General features: G+C 41.5%; 1 protein-coding gene across 1 annotated transcript; it reads right to left on the bottom strand.

Annotated features, from left to right (window-relative positions):
• Positions 1-273: 273 nt before the first annotated feature.
• On the bottom strand, positions 274-19,712 carry LOC143851031 (zinc finger CCCH domain-containing protein 40-like). The gene is made up of 4 exons (XM_077360356.1): positions 19,380-19,712; positions 18,068-18,337; positions 13,970-14,193; positions 274-1,265 (listed from the first exon to the last, which is right to left on the bottom strand). The coding sequence occupies exons 1-4, from the start codon at positions 19,482-19,484 to the stop codon at positions 428-430; spliced, it is 1,437 nt and encodes a 478-aa protein (XP_077216471.1). The 5' UTR covers positions 19,485-19,712; the 3' UTR covers positions 274-427.
• Between the last annotated feature and the right edge of the window lie 1,057 nt (positions 19,713-20,769).

Raw genomic sequence — 20,769 nt, forward strand, 5'->3', positions numbered from 1 at the left:
CGTCTAAGTCCCGTGTGGGCGGTACCACCCTTGATAATTGATCCAACAGCAGGCCACTTTTTAAGAGGCTGCTGTTGGATCAAATATCAAGGGCGGTACTTTTGACATACCGCCCACACAAAACTTGACGGCCGGGCATCATATAGTTTCTCTCGTCATCTCCATTTTCCTTATTCCTTTCCTCCTTTGCTTTTTCCCCATCTCAGAGTTTTATTGTTTCAGCCAGTCTATTCTTAACATAATTAGAGAGATGAGGTACAGACAGAGAGAGCATGACACAACAGAAACTTTCAAAATAACAAACCTCTTAGGAGTTTACATTGCTAACACCCAACAAAAGCCCATGACCAAGTCCAACTGGCCAAGAGAATAAGTTCAGTAACAAAGCCATTAGTTCAGATAATCCCAGTTTAAAAAACAAAAGCAATTAATAATGCGACGATCCAGGTGGGCCCTGTGAATAGTATTTCTGCGATGCTGGAGGTGGTGGCGGAGGAGGTGGCACTGCAGCCTGATATGGAGGAGGATACTGCTGGTAAGGCGGCGGCGGCGGCAGTGGTGGTGGCATATACCCATAACCTGGAAAGAAGTTCTGGTATTGACCCTGCTGAGGAGGTGGACCCTGGTAAGCGAAATGCGAACCATCTGGAGCCCGTACTGGTCCTTGAGAGTTCTGCTGCTTCTCTGAGCCTGGTTTAGAATCCCCCAATCCACTTGCTTCTTGAGAAGGAACAAGGGCACCCATTCTTTGAGGATCCATCGACGGATAAAATGTCCGTTCAGGCGGAGGTGGTGCTGGAATATTGAAATAATGCAATGGTGGTTGGTCCTGAGTCCCTGGTGGCTGGAGTTGTTGGGTCTGTTGGGATATGACTTGTCTAGGCAGCATCCCTCCATGCGCTACCATGGCTTGCCTTGCAGCCTCATCATCTAGGGTTTCTGATTCTGGTTTTGGAGCTTGTGGTTTCCCCCACATGAGCTTCAGCCTTAGTCCCTTTACGACCAGCTTGTTAGAAAGCTCCTCTGCTGCTTTCTCGGCACCTTCTCTTGTCGTGTATGTTACAAAGGCGCACGCACGTTGGAGCACCAGACGTATGGATTCGATCTCCCCGTGGGCGTAGAAGTGATCTTTCAAGTCCTGTTCAGTGACCCTCGCATCAAGCCCGCCTACGTATAGAGTCCTTATGCTCTCATCATCAGGAAGGGCAAGTGAGGGCATGTCACCTGCCTTGTTCAAAAGTTTCAGTGCAACAGGGTCGTTCACTCTGCAGAAACAAAAAATCCCAATTAGCAAAACAAAATGAGATGAAAGACACATAATTCTCCATGCTTCAGTTTCATGGTCAAAGAACGCGAAAAAAATCATGTAACAAAAAAATATACTTTAGTTACAGTGGCAAAACTCAGATTCAAGTCAAAAATCAGTCTTTCGAGCTCTGATTTGACTTGGACAAGTCAATTAAGAACACGTTGAGTTTATACAGAAAACATTCAAATTGCATTGATTTGGATGATTTCTTTGCAGCAAATAGTGAGCCGACCCACAAGTTTGAAGTTAAGATGCCAGGAATAAAACAGTCATGATATACTGGAGCAACAGAGATTTCTTGTAACAGTGAAGCAGAATAATAGGGGAAAACAACCAGCTTTCAGGAACTACCTGTATTACCTATAGAGATATACTGGTCAGCGGCTTTTAAAATCAAAATCTGTGATAGACAGGTTGGAAAAAATGCTCAGAGATTTCATATGGTCTGGAAAGGACAAGAAAAAAATTCATACAATCTCCTGGAAGAATATCTGCAGGCCGAAGGTTGAAGGAGGACTGGGACTAAGGAGAATCGAAGACATTAGTAAAGCCTTGCAGTTAAAGCTTCTGTGGAATCTCATACAGGACAAAAATTCATTGTGGAAAGACTGGGTCTATTCCAAATACCTGAAAGGAAGGAATTTCTGGACAATACCTCTTCCATCAAAGTCATCTTGGGGAGTCAGAAGCATTTTCAATGCTAGAGACATGGCTCAAAATTTCGTTTGCTAGTCGGTTGGAAACGAGTTTGAAGTAGAATTATGGCAGCAACCATGGCACCCAAAAGGCCCTCTATCTGCAGTTCTGTCAAGAGGCACAATGGATTCATCTCTAGCCTCAACCAAATTACTCTCTGATATTCACAGAAACGGAGCCTGGCACCAACTTCTAAACAAAGATTCCCTGATTGAGGAGAAAAAACTGCTTCTTGGAATGCGTGGAATATGATCAGACCATCTCATCCAAAGTTGGAATGGACAAAATCAATATGGTTTCCTGGTCACATTCCGAGGCATGCTATTGTGGCATGGAAGGGAGTCCAAAAGAAGCTGGCTACAAAGGACCACATGATGTTTTCAAATGCAGGATTTGATGACAGATGTGTATTATGCTGCACTGAGAAAGAGACCATAGACCATTTATTCTTCCAGTGTGGTTACTCGAGCTGGTTATGGCAATCAATTCTGTGGAGATTAAACAACAGAAGGAGAGCTTTCAATTCCCTTGGAGAAGAGGAGGCTTGGGTAAGAGGCCGATGGAAAGGGAAGAAACTATCTACAATGGCAGCAAAGTTAGCATTTGCTGCCTCCATATACCACATTTGGAAGGAAAGAAATAAGAGAACATTTGAAAACAAGAAGAAGCACAAGACTCAAATCCTCAGAGAGATTCTCTCTAACATTAGAGTGAAACTGAACAGTTTGATTTGTGTTGATGATGATAGCGTTACAAAGACGGGGATAGCCAGCAATTTTGGTTACAAATTCTCTCCTGTCAAAAAGGAGATTCGGACAAGCAGTTGGGTAAAGCCAAGAACAGGGGAGTTCAAGCTAAATACTGATGCGTCCCTGGAGGCTGATGGGGGTGGTATTGGGGGAATTATCCGTGATGAAAATGGAATGCCAATTAGTATATTTTCTGAAAACGTCGAAAAGGAGGAGATTTTCGAGCTGGAGATCACAGCCATTCATTATGGGGTCAGACAAGCCCAGGCTCTCGGTATCAAGCATATGTGGATAGAGGTAGACTCCCTGTTTGCAGTGGACACTATAAAAGATCGGGTCAACAAGCCCTGGAGGAAGGAAGGTATGATATCAGAGATTGTGCTTATGCTAAGTTCCTTCTCCTCATGGAGGATATCACACATCTGGAGAGAATCAAATGCAGCGGCAGACTTCCTATCTAAAAGGTCACGCCCTTGTAAAGGGATGCATATTCCTCTGCCTTTATCTCCTCAAGAATTATTACAAATACTGCACCTAGATAGGATTGGAACTGAATATGTAAGGTTGTAAGCTTATATGGAGGCTATGGTCCTCTTGTGTTCTCTCTTGTACTTTTGTTTCTTTCTTAATAAATTCTGGTGGGGGTCTGCCTAACCCCAGCTTGCTGATCAAAAAAAAGGAAGCTGGGCCAGGAGAGAAGCATGAAATTGGAGTGGCACCCCAAGTAAAAGATTTATGCAATTAGAGACCAACTTCCACCAACAGTCTTACACAAACTTTTCTTAAAGGTGTGACTGTTATCTAATTCAGGATGAGTAGCATTTTGTGCGGTGCTGTGCGTGTGGTGGTGGGGGGGTGTTCAACCTTTACCCAGTTCCACGAGGAAGGTCCGATCTCAGCAAAGAAACATGAATTGTATGAAGAGGTCATTAGGAACTCAGAAATACATTCGGCATGCAGATCGCACTAGACTATTGGTTGTTGATCTTTCGGTGCTGCGACGGAAGGTGGGCAACGAAAGAATTAGACCTTAGATTGAAATACAGATAGGCATTGTAGATACGATTCTTCTTGCTTGGAATTATTGCCAACTCGTGATGAGGTTCCGGGCTGGAGGCACCCACCCAAATCGAATAGTAGAGAAGTTGAAGAAGCAGTCTTAGAACTTTTGTCACCGCTGGAATGCTGCCAAAAGAGCTGAAGGACATATCTTTTATGCAAAAGAGGAAGAGTTCTTGTCTTGATGAGTTCGATGATACCATTGTGGCTCTAAATTCAGAAGAAGCCATTCAGTTGAGAGAATGCCGAATAATTATATAGCAAGGTGACCCTGCAATAACTGAATCCTGGAGACATTGAATAATTTTACCACTTGGGTTTTGTTTTCAATGGTGTACTGTTACATGGAAAATGCAGAAGAGGGAAATGTCATGATCCAAGTCTACATTCTAAATATGCTTTCAGGATTTCAAGTCAGTGTACAAAGGCGTTTTTCATGATCTAGGTTTAATGTAGTTGACCAACTAACGGATTGCAGATCAAGGATACTTGAATTTTATAAATTAATAATCAGGAGAAACAACACAAACTAATAGAGATCTGAACCAGGTTCAGATCAAGTCCTGAACCAGGATTGCTAATGGATCTCAGGAGACCGGGTAGGATGGACAAACCCGTGACGAAAGGAAAACCAAGCAAAAATAATTCGAATATACAGTTCCTACGTGGGGATAGGAATTGTTCGGAATGCAAATATCATAACTTCAGAAGGAGATCTGATTGCAGAAGATGTGGCAGAAGCAAGAAGACGGACAAACCGGCCCAAAACATGCCTGAGAACAGTAGGAAAAGTTCGAAATTGTGGCCTGAGAATGGGGTCACATCTGTTGTGGAAGACGATAATTTCAAAACGGTGGAAATCTCGGGGGACGAAATACAAGATCATATGAAACTACTCCGTTTTTGCCTCATTGGGAGGGTAAAGAAATTGAACTGGGAACTCAAGGATTTATGGGAGTGGGCAAAATGGTTTTGGGGATTACCTGAACTCTTTGAACCTTTCATCCTTAGCAAAAAATGAGGTGCTATTTCTATTCGATAATGAAGAGCAAGCTACCATGATCTTTGACAACGGTGGGAGTGCACTTGGAGAATACCTATTATCTCTATACCCGTGGAACCCTCCTTCTTTCAAAACTGGAGCAAAGGCCATATGGATAAGATTTTACGGCATTCCTATTCACGCCTGGGCGACATCCACAATCGAAGCATTGGGTTCCCTCTTTGGAACGGTAATGGAGATTCAAACGGAAGGAGATAACCCTCAAAGCATGGAGTATGCTAAGGCAAAAGTTTTTACTACTTAATGGGCTTTCTTACGGTCGGTGGTGAGGCTGAAAGTGGAAGACCGGTATTACTCGATTGCGGCGGCGGGTGAATTTGGTATTGAATTGAAAACGGCAGCTAACGAGTATTTTGGGATAAAGGACTCGTATCCATTTAATCTGGAAGAACGACAATGGCAAAAGAAAAAAAAACTACCGGTCACCGGAGAAATCTGATCGATCGGAGAAGATGGGGGCAAAGGAGTCTTTTCTCCAAAAGTTGAACTCAACCAATCAAGATGTGCTGGGGCCTAATTGGTTAGCTGAAAGAATCAGAAAAGGTAAAGAGCCAATGAATGGATCGAATACTGAAAAAATGATCAGGACCACTCATTTGAAATCAAAGGATGGGCGCGGGGAGGTGAGGGCCACTGATCTGAATCGCAAATCGGACAATACCTGTACTGGGTGGAGGGGTGAAAAAGAAACTTGCGAACCAAGTAATCGAAACACCTGTCATGATGGGTATAGTAACGTGTCGAATGATCAAAGGAATGTGGAACACGTAGATAACCAAAGCTTAACTGTGGTTGGGATGGATAAACAATTGGGAGACAGCTGTAAACCATTACTACTGAGGAGAAAGACAGATGGCACTTGTCTAATAGCGAAAACAGGTGTCGTGAGATTACTCAATATGGGTCCCACAAGGAACAGATGGCAACCATCACTGAAGCTTTGAAGAGGACATCTTCCATGCACTTTGACGGGTGTCTCTCGATGAAATTAAAAGCAAATAAAATACAAACCCATAATCTCAAAAACCCTATGCATTTTCGGAGAACGTTTCGCTTCTCTCTGGAAAATGTCCGACGCCGATCTCGGAGGGATGATAAAAAACAACAACGGCTAAACAATAGGGCGATCAACCGAATTGTCCAGAAGGCAGTAACAACGGTGATTAACAAAAAGATTGAAGCTATGGGTAACGTAATCAATGTCGAGAATAATCCGGAGGAGATTGCGAATGAATATCTAAAGCTCAAATGGAGGAAAATGGAGAGCACTATGGGATTGGGTTCTGAAAATAGCGAAGTCTTACCATTGGTACCGTATCATGGGACGGATTCACCATCTAGTTCTCCTGGCAATTTGGGGGACCCCGGGGTGACAGAAGATGCTCTTAACAAGGAGAAAGGTGCGATCAACAACCCTGATCTTTCTCTAACTGTGAATTCAAGCCACGATGGGTTTCCGGAAGGGAATCTGGATCTGGGACTAAATGATGAATTGTGCTTGTATGAGGACAAAACAGATCTGGAGAAAGATGAGGGAACAAAGGAGGCGGAGGATAAAGGAAGTTGCTGGACTGAAACACCATCCGACGATACGTTGGAAGTTTATCTCAATTGGAAGATCATGGAGTGCCTATGATGTGGCGAATCTGAGGTGGATTCTGGAGGTGATAATTTGGAGGGTGAAATTGAAGCCAAGGAAGGGCTGGGCGAAGATTTGGGGATTCAATTCAAAGAAAACATCCCTGTTACCGATCAAATGATTCGCAATATTTCGGAAAGGAACGACTCCAAATCGGTCCCCCAAAAAAGAAGAGGGAGGGGGTCAAGAGAGCTAAAGCGACTGCAATAAGATTTGCGGTCAAAAGGGGTAAAAATCCAATGTTAGCCATGAAGATTATATTATGGAATATTAGGGGATTGGGTTCGGATCGAAAAATAATGGCGGTAAAGGAATTATGCAATAGTAGAAGACCTGATATAATAGTAATCATTGAATAAAAAATGAATGAGGTCTCTGAGGCTCTGATAAATAACCTATGGGGTAGGGCCAATAGAAGGTGAGTGGCGATGAATGCACGAGGAACGGCGGGAGGGATAATTACAATATGGAAAGAAAACCTATTCATCATGAAGGCCAACGAAATTGGTAGGCACTCTATCTCAATTAGGTTCAGAAATACTACTACCAATCCTTTTTTTTCTCCTCACGGCGGTTTATGGACCATCTCGAGCAAGAGAAAGAAGAACATTGTGTCCTGAACTGACAAATATTCGGCAACGATTCCCAGATCAGTGGATTGTTGGGGCGACTTTAACACAATCAGGTTCCCTGGAGAGAAGAATGTGATTGGGAGGATCACTACCAGTATGAGAAGATTGTCGGAGTTCATAAATCGAGGCGAATTGATTGATTGGATAGAATTATTATCTCCAGAGAATGGGAAGAAAATTTTCCTCGAATTTGCCAGCGCGCCTTGCCTCGTCCAATCTAGGATCACAATCCTATGTTGCTGGAACTATCGGATTTTTGTGGAGATCCCAAACCTTTCAAAATGGATATGTCCTGGTGCGATCTGAAGGGGTTTGATGATAAGGTTGAACACTGGTGGGGGGGGGAGGGGGGGGGGGGGGGGGGGGGGAATGGAAGTATCGGGATGGAGGGGATTTATATTACATCAGAAAATAGAGGGTCTCAAGACTAAGATTCGGGAATGGGCAAAACAGGAATGTTTACTTCGCAATCAGCGAAAGGAGAAAATTCTGCTGAGGCTGCAAGGCTTGGAATTGATGGAAGAAAGTAATACGTTGGACAACGAGCAGAAGCAATTGCGGGTGGATCTCAAAGTTGAGTATGAAGAGTTTGTCCTTAAAGAGGAAATCAGTTGGCATCAAAAATCTCGTGCCTTATGGTTAAAAGAAGGCGATGGAAATACAAAATATTTTCACAGAATGGCAAATGAAAGAATGAGGATTAATCACATTAACAGCTTAGTGGTTGAGGGTGTTCTGATTGAAGATCGGGATCGTATAAGAGATGTCTCGGTGGAGTATTATAGCAAGTTATACACTCAACCGTACGGCTGGAGACCAAAAATTGATGGATTGGATTTCAAATTGATCCGGATGGAGCGAAGGGTATGGCTAGAGAGACCATTTCTCTGGAAGAAATCGAAGTGGCTATGGGATCTATGCAAAAAGAAAAATCACCGAGCCAAATGGCTTTCCAATGGGGTTCTATCATAAATATTGGGAGGTGATAAAAAATGATGTATCGACATTTATGGTGGAATTTCACGAACGGGGCATACTCAATGATGCCTGCAACTCAACATTCATTAGTCTTATTCCAAAAAGGGCCGGAGCTGTGGAGCTGAAAGATTATCGCCCTATTAGTTTGGTGAATGGTATGTACAAGATAATTGCTAAGGTCCTTGCCAGGCACCTCTCTACTGTTATGGGCGATAGCATATCCAAGAATCAAGGTGCCGTAGTAAATAACCGTCAAATCCTTGACGGTATCCTAATTGCCAATGAGGTGCTTGACTCGGTAAAAAAAGAGGGCGGCAGGGGGATTATTGTCAGGGTGGACCTTGAAAAAGCTTATGACCACGTTGATTGGAACTTCCTTGACTCCACGATGTCGAAGATGGAATTCGGTGAAAAATGGAGAGGACAGGGCTTGTTTAACGTCTTCTGCTTTCTCTATTTTGATCAATGGGTCTCCAGCTGGTTACTTTAAGAGCTCTAGGGGAATTAGACAGGGGGATCCTCTATCCCCATATTTATTCATCATTGTGGCAGAAGTTCTTAGCTTGATTATGAGGAGAGCTAAAGATAAAGGGTACTTATCGGGCCTCCGCATAAACTGTCGCTCGGAATCTGTATCCCACCTTCAATTCGCTGATAATACCTTGCTATTAGTGGAAGAGGGGATCAATTGTATACGAAATATCAAAAGGCTTTTCAGGTGGTTTGAAATTATTTCCGGACTTAGAATTAACTTCTCAAAAAGTGTGGTGGCTGGGATAAACATGGAAGAAGATCAGGTATTTGAACATTCTTATGCACTTGGTTGCATAAAAGCCGCACTACCTGTAAAATATTTGGGGCTACCACTCGGGTTCGGGATTCCGAAGGCGTCTCCGTGGGATCCTGTCATCGAACGAATTGAGAGGAAATTGGCATCCTGGAAGAAAAGGTATTTATCTTTTGGTAGCCGAATTACGCTAATCAAAGCGGCCCTCGCTAATATGCCCGTGTATTATATGTCTCTATTTCGGATCCCTTATTCGGTTGCATCCAAAATTGAAAGGCTCCAGCGTGACTTTCTCTGGGATGGTATAGAAGGAAGTAAAGAATCAAAACATTTACTAAATTGGAATGCGGTCTGCAAAGCACGAAAGAAAGGTAGATTGGGGATTGGAAAAATCCGTCTGCGGAATCGGGCTTTGCTCGGAAAATGGATGTGGCGCTTCGAGACTGAAAAAGGGGCGTTGTGGCACAACATAATCCCCACGAAATATGGTTGTGATTGGGGGGGGATGGATATGTGGGAGTCCTGTGCCAAAGAAGGGATCCGGGGCCTGGAGATCTATAAGTTCAGCTCAAGAGTCACTTTAACCCCATCTTAGATTCAAAGCTGGCAAGGGTGATTCTATCCGTTTTCGGCCGGACCTCTGGATTGGGAATCAAAAGCTTCAAACCATGTTTCCGGAAGTATTCAGAGTGGCCTCTAACAAGCAGGCCACAATTGCCGGTTATCTGAAGCAAACGGATAGCTCTTCTACGGTCTTTTGGGATATTCGACTCAGACGTAATTTAAAGGATTTGGAGATTGCCTGCTTCACGTCTCTTATGGAACTGCTTGAGAACCATTACAAATCCCTGCTTGCTGAAGATGAATGGATATGGTGCCTTGAGCCTAGTGGGTTATTTTCCGTTCGCTCTTTCTTCAGACATCTAAATGAAGGTTCGGACTCTGATTCGGATTGTGCTCGCATTTGGCATAACTATGCACCCCCGCGGATTGTGGCATTTATGTGGACGGTTGCCCATAGCTGCATCAACACTATTGACAGATTGAAGCATCGTGGCTTCCACCTTGCAAACAGATGTGTTATGTGCCTCTCTGATGAAGAGACAATTGACCATTTATTCATTCAATGTCCTTTCATCTGTAGCATATGGATGGCAGTTTTCAGGTTATTTGGAGTCAGCTGGGTGATGCACAACCGTATCCACCCGTTGATCTGTAATTGGATTGGCACATTCAATGGTTGTCTTGGAAAGAATATGTGGCTGGCGGTACCTTATGTGATTTTGTGGCATATTTGGTCGGAACGAAACCCCAGAATTTTCCGAGGCAAGGAAAAATCCTGGCGCTATATTTTATTGGATGTCAAATTAGTTATTATTGCATGGGCTAGAAGGAACGGTGGCATACCTTACTTTGTCGGATCTATTTTGCGTCAATGGGGTATCGTTTCGAGTGAGAAGAGGAAGTCCATTTCTATCACTCCGAGATGGAATCCACCACCGGATGGGTGGTTGAAGTTGAACTTTGACGGTAGCGCCCTTGGGAACACGGGTTTAGCGGGAACTGCGAGGGATTATTCGGAACTGCGAGGGACTTACTATCATGACCTATTCTGGACCTGCCGGTTGGTGTGACGCAAACGAGGCTGAGGCGAAAGCCCTCTTGACCGGACTAAAATGGTTTGCAAACAACAGAATTGGTCCTCTACTTAGAGAGGGTGATTCATCCAATGTCGTTGGCTGGGCTAGGATTGAAGGAGGGGGACCATGGCGAATTCATGCAATTCTTGATGAAATTCGTGATCTCGTTAGGGAACTTCAACCCTCCTTGCAGCATCGTTGGAGAACTGCTAACTCTGAAGCGGATGTGTTGGCAAAAGAAGGGGTCCATCTCCTGCCATTCGATTTGTCTATCAATCTGAAATTGGCATCTGACCCTCTATAGGGGATGTGTTTATGCTATTTCTTGTCTTTTTCGGGAACATCTTGTCCCCGCTCTGTAACTGTCTATTTTTTACTCCTAATTTCAATAAAGGTATCTTTCAAAAAAAAAAAACACAAACTATTAGAGAACAGGTGAAGAAGAGTCACTTGAGCCAGTTAGCCTAAACCACAAGATTCCTAAGACTAATGGCCAAGTAGAGAACAGGAAAACGGCACTCCTACACTGCTTAGTAGCAATTAGCGACTCGTGAAAGCAGTGAACTTTTTCTCAGTATCTTAAAGATTCTGCAAACAGTGAATGGGAGGGCATTTAGCAGCTGGCTTAATACAAGGTGTCGAGATTGGCATCCCTTATTTTGTTAGAAGAACCCGTGTATATAGAATGTTACGAAAGAATAGAGAAAGATAATAGTGAGTTAGGGTAGAACTACCCCTTCACTTAAGCCTTTATATAAGAAGAGCAAAGTGTACAATGTCCACAATAACCCTATGCATAATACTTATTCTAACACAAAAGAAGCTGAATCGCTTGAGCCAGTTAGCCTAAATTAGCAAATTCCCTTATTCTGTTAGAAGAACCCATGTATATATAAGAAGCTGAATCCCTTGAGCCAGTTAACCTAGAGCAGCATATTTTAACTGGGGATCTGGTAGACGGTCATAAATACGTTTAATATAACAATGATATCTAATAATGAAGATTGAGAGAAAAGACGAAGACATGAATTTTGTATGGGAGGAATCTAATCTGATTCCTATTTAACAAAATACATAATACAAGTTTTTTTTTAAAAAATTTTTGAATGGCACATAATACAAGTTATTATCCAAAGACGAAATGAAAAGGGACAATGGACAAGAAGATGGAGTGCGGGGCCGTTTGGGGATGTTGGTAGAGCCATGTGGAAACTTGTTCCTGTCGCTTTGATTTGGTACTTATGGAAGGAAAGGAATAACAACATATTTAGAGGTGTAAATCGTAGTTGGGAAAGAATTGCTTTTGAAGTCAAAGCGGATATCATAGCGTGTAGCGGTATTGCGAAGGACGGTCCAAGTTACAGCTTAGGGGATGTTTTAAGAAATTTGAAGACAAAAATCTTTGAAAAAAGAAGCAGCAGCCCATTGAACCTAAGTGGAACCCTCCACCAATTGGTTGGATTAAATTAAATTTTGATGGAAGCTCTAAAGGAAATCCAAGTCGTGCGGGGATTGGTGGATTATTCAGGGACTCTAGGGGATCCACTCTTCTATCTTACTCCGGTCCGGTAGGCATTTGCGACTCAAATGAAGCGGAAGCTCGTGCACTATTATGGGGTTTGAGGTGGTTTGCAAATCATGGGGTCGGCCATTTAATTGTAGAAGGTGATTCATCTAATGTTATATCTTGGGCCACCAACAAAGCCATAGGTCCTTGGGCGATTGCAAGCATTGTAGCAGAAATTAGGGACCTCGTTGCATCTTTATCACCAAAAATTCAGCATATGTGTCAGTCGGCTAATGAAGTGGCCGGCCAACTCGCTAAAGATGGAGCGGATAGAGATGATATAATTATTATTCAGTCGGATCACATCTTGAAATCGAGGATTATCTAGAGGGTTTTGCGGTGGTCTTTTTTGACCGGGGGCGGTTAGTTCTGTATTATTCAGTCGGATCACATCTGTTACACTTGTGGGACACCTTGTCCCTTCACTGTAATAGTTTTTCATCTTAATAAAATTGTTATCTTTCAAAAGAAATCATTCAAGTTATCATATAGACATTAAGTGGACACTGACCAAAACACCCTTTGCAGGGTTAATGAACTATTTCTAATACTACCCATCAAATTTTATAGATAATTACAATAAGGTGAGTAGGTGACGCATATTTTCTGCAATAACCTTGCAGAGAATTCCAGATTGAATGCATAATAGTGGACTATGTTCTCCTGGTAATGACCATCTCGGTCCTTTTTGTTCTTAATGAAATTTGGCTATCATTTTCAAAAAAAATAATCTAGTGGACTATTTTCCAAAAAGACTTTCAGAACTTGAGCAAAAGAACGACAGCGGGTTGGAGCAAAGAACGAACCTCAAAAATATTAAACAAGTGCTGAGGAAACATCAATCGAAAGTGCTGCAGAAAATCTCAAAAAACAGTCCCAAAAGGTAGCAACATGATATGCTTGAGATGAGCCACAAATTTAATAGAAAATTTACACAAGATTGATAGCATGAACAAGGGGCCAACCCTCAAAAGGGTACTCGGAAAGAGGCAAGTTAAGTTTTGTCTCCGAGAGCACCAGAAATGTTGGAGGCGGGAGCCTCCCTCCCCCCCTCCCCCCCTCACTCTCGTTCAAACCAAAAGGAAAACCCTAAAACGAGAGTGATGCCCCCACCCTGATTTCCCATGATATATAGAGGGGAGAATGAAATTGGGGCCCACATACTAGGAAAACTAAAATAAAAAAAGAGAAAAGAAACAAAAGGTGGGCCTGGCCCGACTGATCCCTTAATCGAAAAGTGGTCATAACATTTTCATGTAGGGGCAATTGAAGCAAGATTACGCTACAGATTGGCACAGGTTGATCATTAGGTTGTTTGTAGACAATGATAGGTTAGAAGGTGAAGGTGGTGTTGAAAATAGTATACTTGGTGGTGTTGATGACCTATCACCAAGGCAATGCTCCCCTAACCTTTACAAATTTTGAGGGTAGCAAGCTGCTTTGAAGAAGGGAGAATCAGTCCATTGGACACCAAAATGAATGGAGGTTTAGAAGGAATGAACCCTTGGATAATTTGACCAATCGCAAGATACCCAATATCCCATGGAGGATAGCTGATTTGTTCATGAATATCATGTGGTAGGTAGGGGAAAGCTTTGGGTCGTCCACACCTTCACAGAAGACAATGGAATGGTGGGTAATATGACTCCATGGACTTGCCCCATTTTCCATATTTGAATTCAACCCATGCATAGGGATGGTGTTGGTTTGTATTAACATTCTATTTGTCTAATAAATTTTAGAATAATAAAAGTAAAAGAAATCATTTTTTAATGGAAAAGTAAAACAAATCATATTAGACAAGCATTATTGTAAAATAGAATATGAAAGTAATCACATATCATACGTACCCGTAGTAACGATCTTTTATATTTTGCTGAGATAATTCTCCAGTTATAGGCATTTCATGTCGATATGGACACTCTGCGCCTCTTGTGCATTCACCTCGCACATAGAAACTACAAACATGTGCTCGATTTCTTTTGTAATAAGGTGTTGTCCTTTGAAGCTTTAGGATGGTGTCATTTGGACGTGCCTTTCCATACGATGATTCATAATCAATTCCAGCTCTAGCCTGTGAAAAAAAAAAGAGAGATCAGATTTATACAAATTGTAAAGTAATAGGAATAAGAATATAAGCAACAGCCACTAAAGCCATGCTAGTAGTGCTAAAGAAACATATCTGAAAATCTCCCACGCCATAAAGCCTACTTATCAGTCATAACTTTAACCATGAATAAGCATGTAGAAGACATGAAAAGTTATACGAGGGTAACTAATGTAGTACCTAAAGATACCTCCCATCTCATCAAAAAACCTCAAAAATGCACTCTTCCATAGTACCTGGGAATCATATGAATATGCAACCTATGCTGAGATTGATCAAGCATGCCTTTCTACAACAAACTTATGCACAAAAATATATGTACATAAAATCATTGTATTAAAATTTTAATTACATGAGACTACAAACCTCCAGCTCTCAAGTCATTAATTATGTTTTTAAAAAGAAAAACAAAAACTCTGGATATTCATTTAGAGGACCCCAAAATGATACATGTAGTATCAATTACAATGATAACAAGATCAATCAAATACAATAAGAAGATCGACAAGTTTAATCCACCAATCTCCAAACCAATCACTTACCATCACCACAGATCTACAACTTTAACCTGATTATCCAAAGAACCACCCTCGCACGATCCAAATTCGAAATATCAATAAGTATAATATGACAATCCAAAGACTTCTTGAAGATCTCACTGAAATTCCATGAAGCACTGTGATTATCTCATATGTTTCTTTCCAATGACTAGATTCCACTAGAAGGATTTGATTAACTAGCAATCATAATTTCAATGCAACGACCTAAAGATCCACTGGTGGTGATCCAATGATTGGCAGGTAATCCAATGATCCGACAGCCTTGCACCCTCTTCATCCCCTCGTTCCCCTCTCTCCCATGCCTCTCTTTCCTTCCCCTGTCACCCCACCGCCAGCCAGCACGCTGCTGGTCTGCAGCCCCTTTTCCCCTCTCTTAAACTCAGCTGATGTTTGCAGCCTTGCTGTCCTCCCTTTTCCCTGCACTACAGTTACAACAGTTTTCTCTTCTCTATCCCTACCTTGATGCTGTCCGCTGTTGTTCCATGTTGTTCCCCAATTTCTCCCTCAGCTTTCTTCATCTCTTGGCAGCTGGAACAGTCCCTTGGTTGATTATTGCTTCAGCTAATTGCTCCAACCACTTTTGGAGGCTCCTACACTACGAAATTCAAGGCGGAAGCCTGCACGATCAAGGTAAGTGTTTCCCATACACCCATGCTTCATTATAGTTCAATTTATTGCCTACTTTGAGCTTATCCTTTGGATTTGCAGCCCTATTCACATCGACCAGCCTCCCTTCGTTGTCCTATATTCGCACCCTTTGATCCTCATTGCTTTATTCCGTCTCGCCTAGTTTATTTGGGCCATAGTTATGACATTTTATAATATATCAGTTTGTGGACAAATTTTTTAAACCCTTGTTCCTTATTTGACTATGGATCCGTTTCCTGTAGTTTGATTATATTGTCTGCAATCTGCTTGGCTAAATTTGATTCTATAAATACAATATTTCAAAGGCTAAAATCTTTGTGGAAACGTAATTGTCTTTTGAATACTATTGGCTGTTTATTCTGTTATTCAAATGTATGGTGTTGTTTTACTGAGGTTATAACCTATTTACACTCAAAAAGTTCCCATTGAATGATTCGCAAACCCAAGTTTGCACTAATTTTTTTACTTTCCCTCCAACCTCTCTTGCCTTTGCATTTGCATGTGATCTTCTTCTCTCTTATGGTGTGGATGTGTATATACATCTAGGTCGATGGGGTCATATATATAGAGGAAACTGTTGGTGAGCTTAAGTTCACCAAACTTATGGTGAGCTAGCTTGCCCAATCACATGGGTCCCACATTTTTAGGAGTGATCCAAACCATTCATTTGCAAGGCCTTATCATAGATAGGGGGTGTACCAAAAATCAGCTCCATAGGATCATCCTAACCCCTCCATTTGTGGAGGACAAAAATGGGGCAGATTTGTGTCTGTCCATTTTTGTCCTCCACAAATGGAGGGGTTAGGATGATCCTATGGAGCTGATTTTTGGTACACTCCCCATCTATGTAAGGGACTTTCAAATGAATGGTTTGGATCATCCTAACAAAGTGGGCCCCCATGTGATTGGGCGTGCTAGTTCACCATAAGTTTGGTTAAGCTCACCAACAGTTTCCTCACACACACACACACACACACACACACACACACACACACACACACACATATATATATATATATATATATATATATATAGAGAGAGAGAGAGAGAGAGAGACACGCACGCGCGCACACACACACACACATAGAGAGAGAGAGAGAGAGATATGATATTTAGTTATTTACACTCCTTTCTTCTAATAGCAGCAATCCTGACTTCATTCAACATTGTCTACAATGTTGTTTGATAGATTTTTGGGAATTATAACATCGGACATGCCTACCAAAAACATCACATTCTCTGGTAAAGGATGTTACGATTCCCACGACCATCAATGTGCCTAATTAAAACATTGCACTCCCAGGTAAAGACTGACAATTCCCAAAAAGTGGCAAGGGCACTTATAAATGGTGCTAAATGAAGATACATCATGGACTACCCAAGCACCCCATGCTTGGCTAGTCCCATGTATAGTATACCCTGGTCAAGGCATTGATACCACAATAATTGGTGCTGAATAGGATGCTCTAATATCACTTGGAATGGGCCTAGGAATATCCCTTCCCAATCTCAATAATCACCGTGGAATGATCTTAATAGCAACAAATCAAGAAAGGATTTGCCTTCAGAACTTTGCCTTTATTGGTTCTAAACTTTTCTTCTCTTCTAGATTATTTGTCCTTCTCAACACTAAAATTATTTTAGCATGTTTATCAATAATGGTATATGACCAGTAAACTTTGAATGGAACTTGGTCTCTCGGTCTACGAGTTTGACTAGAGCAAGTAGATAATACAATCACAAGATCAATGTGTGTGTATATATATATATATATATATATATATATATAGAGAGAGAGAGAGAGAGAGAGAGAGAGAGAGAGAGTTAAGTGAAGCTACACATACGTGTAGCTAACTTAGCTACACTGACGGCTTAAAATACAGTGGGCCCACATTATTTGAGTGATCCAAACCATTCATTTGATAGGCCCTCACATTGATAGGGTGTGCCCAAAAAATCAGCTCCATAGGATCATCCCAACCCTTCAAACTGTGAAGGCAAAAATTGATAGATTTGTGAAGGTTTTTACACGTCCAATTTTGCCTCCACAAATCGTAGGGTTGGGATGATCCTATGGAGCTGATTTTTTGGGCACACCCTATCTATGTGAGGGCCCATCAAATGAATGGTTTGCATCACCCAAACAATGTGGGGCCCACTGTATTTTAAGCCGTTGGTGTAGCTTCACTTTTCTCATATATATATATATATATATATATATATATATATATATATATATATATATATATATATATAACAGAATTTTTAAATTCAATGTTCAATAATGTGTGACTAGTAACGCTAAACCAAGTTGACATGTTCCATGTTAATCACAAGCTTTGAACATTGATGTGTGGTACGATGTCCTCTACAATAAGTACACTAGAAACCGGTTTCAGATAAAAAAATGCCACCGGGGCAGGACATGCTAAGGCCAAGAATAAGTTCAGCAACAACGGAATCATCATGACTAAGTTCAAGATAAAGCAAGTGGGCGTTGATCAAAATAGCTTATAGCTCCTACTGGATGCACAAAACTGAGATGTTGATATGATGCTGACAATAAAAATGAGTGAAGAAGAAACAAACAAACAAACAAACAAATAAACAGTAGGCAATAGGCGTCATCATACCCTTCGGTCATGCTCTTCCGCGAAGTACTCCCTGTTCACATCACTTTTTGGAATAGCATCGTTGGAGTTGATGGCCAGAGCAGTATCTCGGACCTGAACTGGCAACCCATACTCAAGATCTAGAAGGCAAACTTGGCACACATTTTTCAGCTTACTGCACGTTTGGCAGACCTCCGTCTTTTTGTACCTTGCATCGCGACCTGGCCTCCATCTGAAAACCGTGAATGGCCGCGTACAAATTTTGCATTCCTTGTCATAATCTGCTTTTGTCTGTGTATTCAAACAAAAGTAAGATAGAAAGGGTTATCGGCAAATTTTCAATGAAACTATAATGATAATGAGCCCTGCTGTAACAAATATGCCCATTGACTAAAACTTATAAATATTGATCAATTCTATTGGATATGATGCCAATTAGAAATCACAAATCTTGGAAAGAAAAAGCTTGTTCAGTTCATTCTGAATGACTTCGGCTATATGTGAATCGTACAGCAAAACCAATATTAGAAACAAAGTTCATTCTGCATCAGTTAGGCTATATGTAGACGGTACAGCAAGACCCAGATCACAAATGATGCGCACGACTATAGGCTGAGGCTAGAAGCATGCTGTGTCGCATTTTTTCTTTAGATAATTTATAAAAACAATGTCTCGGGTATCAGATTGAAACTCGGACAAGTGGACTCAGTATACTCAAATTCCATTGACAAAGCCCAATCTAGTTTACAAAAGTCACCATAATCAGTTACTATCCTGGTAGAGTTGAAGTGTTCTAAGTACATGTTTCTGAATTGAACCCGGATTTTTTAACACAGAAAAAACATACACGAGTAAAAACTTCAACGAAGTTTCTAATCATTTTGTCTCGTACATAAAACATGAGCTTCTTCCAACCATGTAAAAAATTATCACCCAAAACAATTGTAGTCATATACAGATTTTTTTAGGGTTGGTGGGTATAACATAGGTTGATGTCGTCGGTAAGAAGGCGAATCAGATTCCATTGAAATTGTGAAAAAAAATAACTAGGGTTTGCTCTTAAATCCCCGATGATGCGATTTAGATATTGAAGTGTGAAATCTAGAATGACTCATTAAGAAATCACCGGAAAACGATTAAATTGAATGAAAAAAATGGGATAAATAAGAAATAGTCAATTACACTAGAATAAAGTTTTAGCTATTAGGTTTTAGGGTTTTTTGTTTCTTGGTGGGGGGAGAATTAGGGCTTTCTCGCAAAAGCGGAGAGGAGCTTTGATTAGAAAAAAGGAGAAGAGTTAAAATCTATACAAAGTGGGTGAATATTGTTTTACCATTCGAACGTAGGGATTATCTCCGAGACAGGATTCGCAGATGATGGGGAAATCAGAGCGCTCCCACCCATCAGCCTCCACATCTCTCAATAGTCTATGCGCCATTTGGGAATTACTATCTGCCAACTCTAGAAGAACCACCGTAAAATATTAGAAATTCTATGAGGCGTATGAAGGGGGCTCCTTTCAGAAAAGAGAGATAGAGAGAGATGGAGATGATACCCTAGAATTCCACAGTGCTAATGAAGGGCGCAGTCGCCTTATACAGCAGAAACGATGGCCGTGGTCCTCGTAGAAGGAATGGTAGGCGATTCTTCCGTCCCAATAAATCCAGATATCGAGAGAGAGAGAGAGAGAGAGAGAGAGAGAGAGAGACGTTGATTTTAAGCTGACCATGATCTTACGGATGGGTATGCATGTGGCGTGGGACCCAAGGTTCATTAAGAAATTGTTTGGGGATGATGATAAATTCGCACCCTTTTTACCGTCAAAAAGTGTTAAAGTCTGCCGCTCATCCTCCTTTAAAGTGGTGCGAATTATCCTAAGGGGGTGCGAATTTATCATCGTCCTTCTTGTTTGCGTGGTAACAGATTTACGGGTGCGTTGGATGTAGAATTATAAGATTAGGGATGGAGGTTTGGATTGCAGAAATTTTCCAGAAATGTTGGGAAAGGAAAAACATTTCTAAAATGAGAAAAGTGTTTCTGCACAGGGAGCTCCATGTGCTTAAGTGGCTTAAAAAGCCACCGATTGGTTTGTATAGAGGGTCCACCTTTGCGGGGTCCACAAAAAGTGACCAATCGGTGGCTTTTTAAGCCACTTAAGCGCAGAGAGCTCCTTGTGTAGGAACACTTTTCTCTTCTAAAGTTTGCTTCTTCTTCTTTTACACAAAAAAGAAAAGGAAAAATGATATTTTCTCCCCTTTTAATCATCAGGGACACCCAGCCCCAGTGTACGGGGCAAATCAAAGCCACCGGGTTCTTCTGACATCAAGTACATTAGCCCTCCTTTAGTCATTGATACACTCACGCTTTGGGTGTCCCTAATAATCAAAAGGGACATAAATATCACCTCCCAAGGAAAAAATACTTCGATCAACCCTATTCAATTTTCATTTAGGCTCGGTTTGTTTTAGATTGTGGCAATTGATTGTGAACCCCAAACTTATTATTTAGCTCGGCATTTAATTTCGAGTCGAGCAATTGGTTTGGCCCGCACTTGTTTTCACAATCTAAAACTAGCAGGCCTTAGAGTGACAGTTAGTGATATTACTTTGAATTGAGTTTTTATATAGTGCCCGACGGTAAAGTCCCTTGTGGGTGTACCACCCTTAGTCTTTGATCCAACAACAAATCACTGTTGAATTAGACATAAATGGTGGTACTTTTAG

The sequence above is a fragment of the Tasmannia lanceolata genome, unplaced genomic scaffold (assembly GCF_043159265.1).
Source record: "Tasmannia lanceolata isolate RefF3 unplaced genomic scaffold, GAP_Taslan_0.1 ptg000018l, whole genome shotgun sequence".
NCBI classification, from domain to species: Eukaryota; Viridiplantae; Streptophyta; class Magnoliopsida; order Canellales; family Winteraceae; genus Tasmannia; species Tasmannia lanceolata.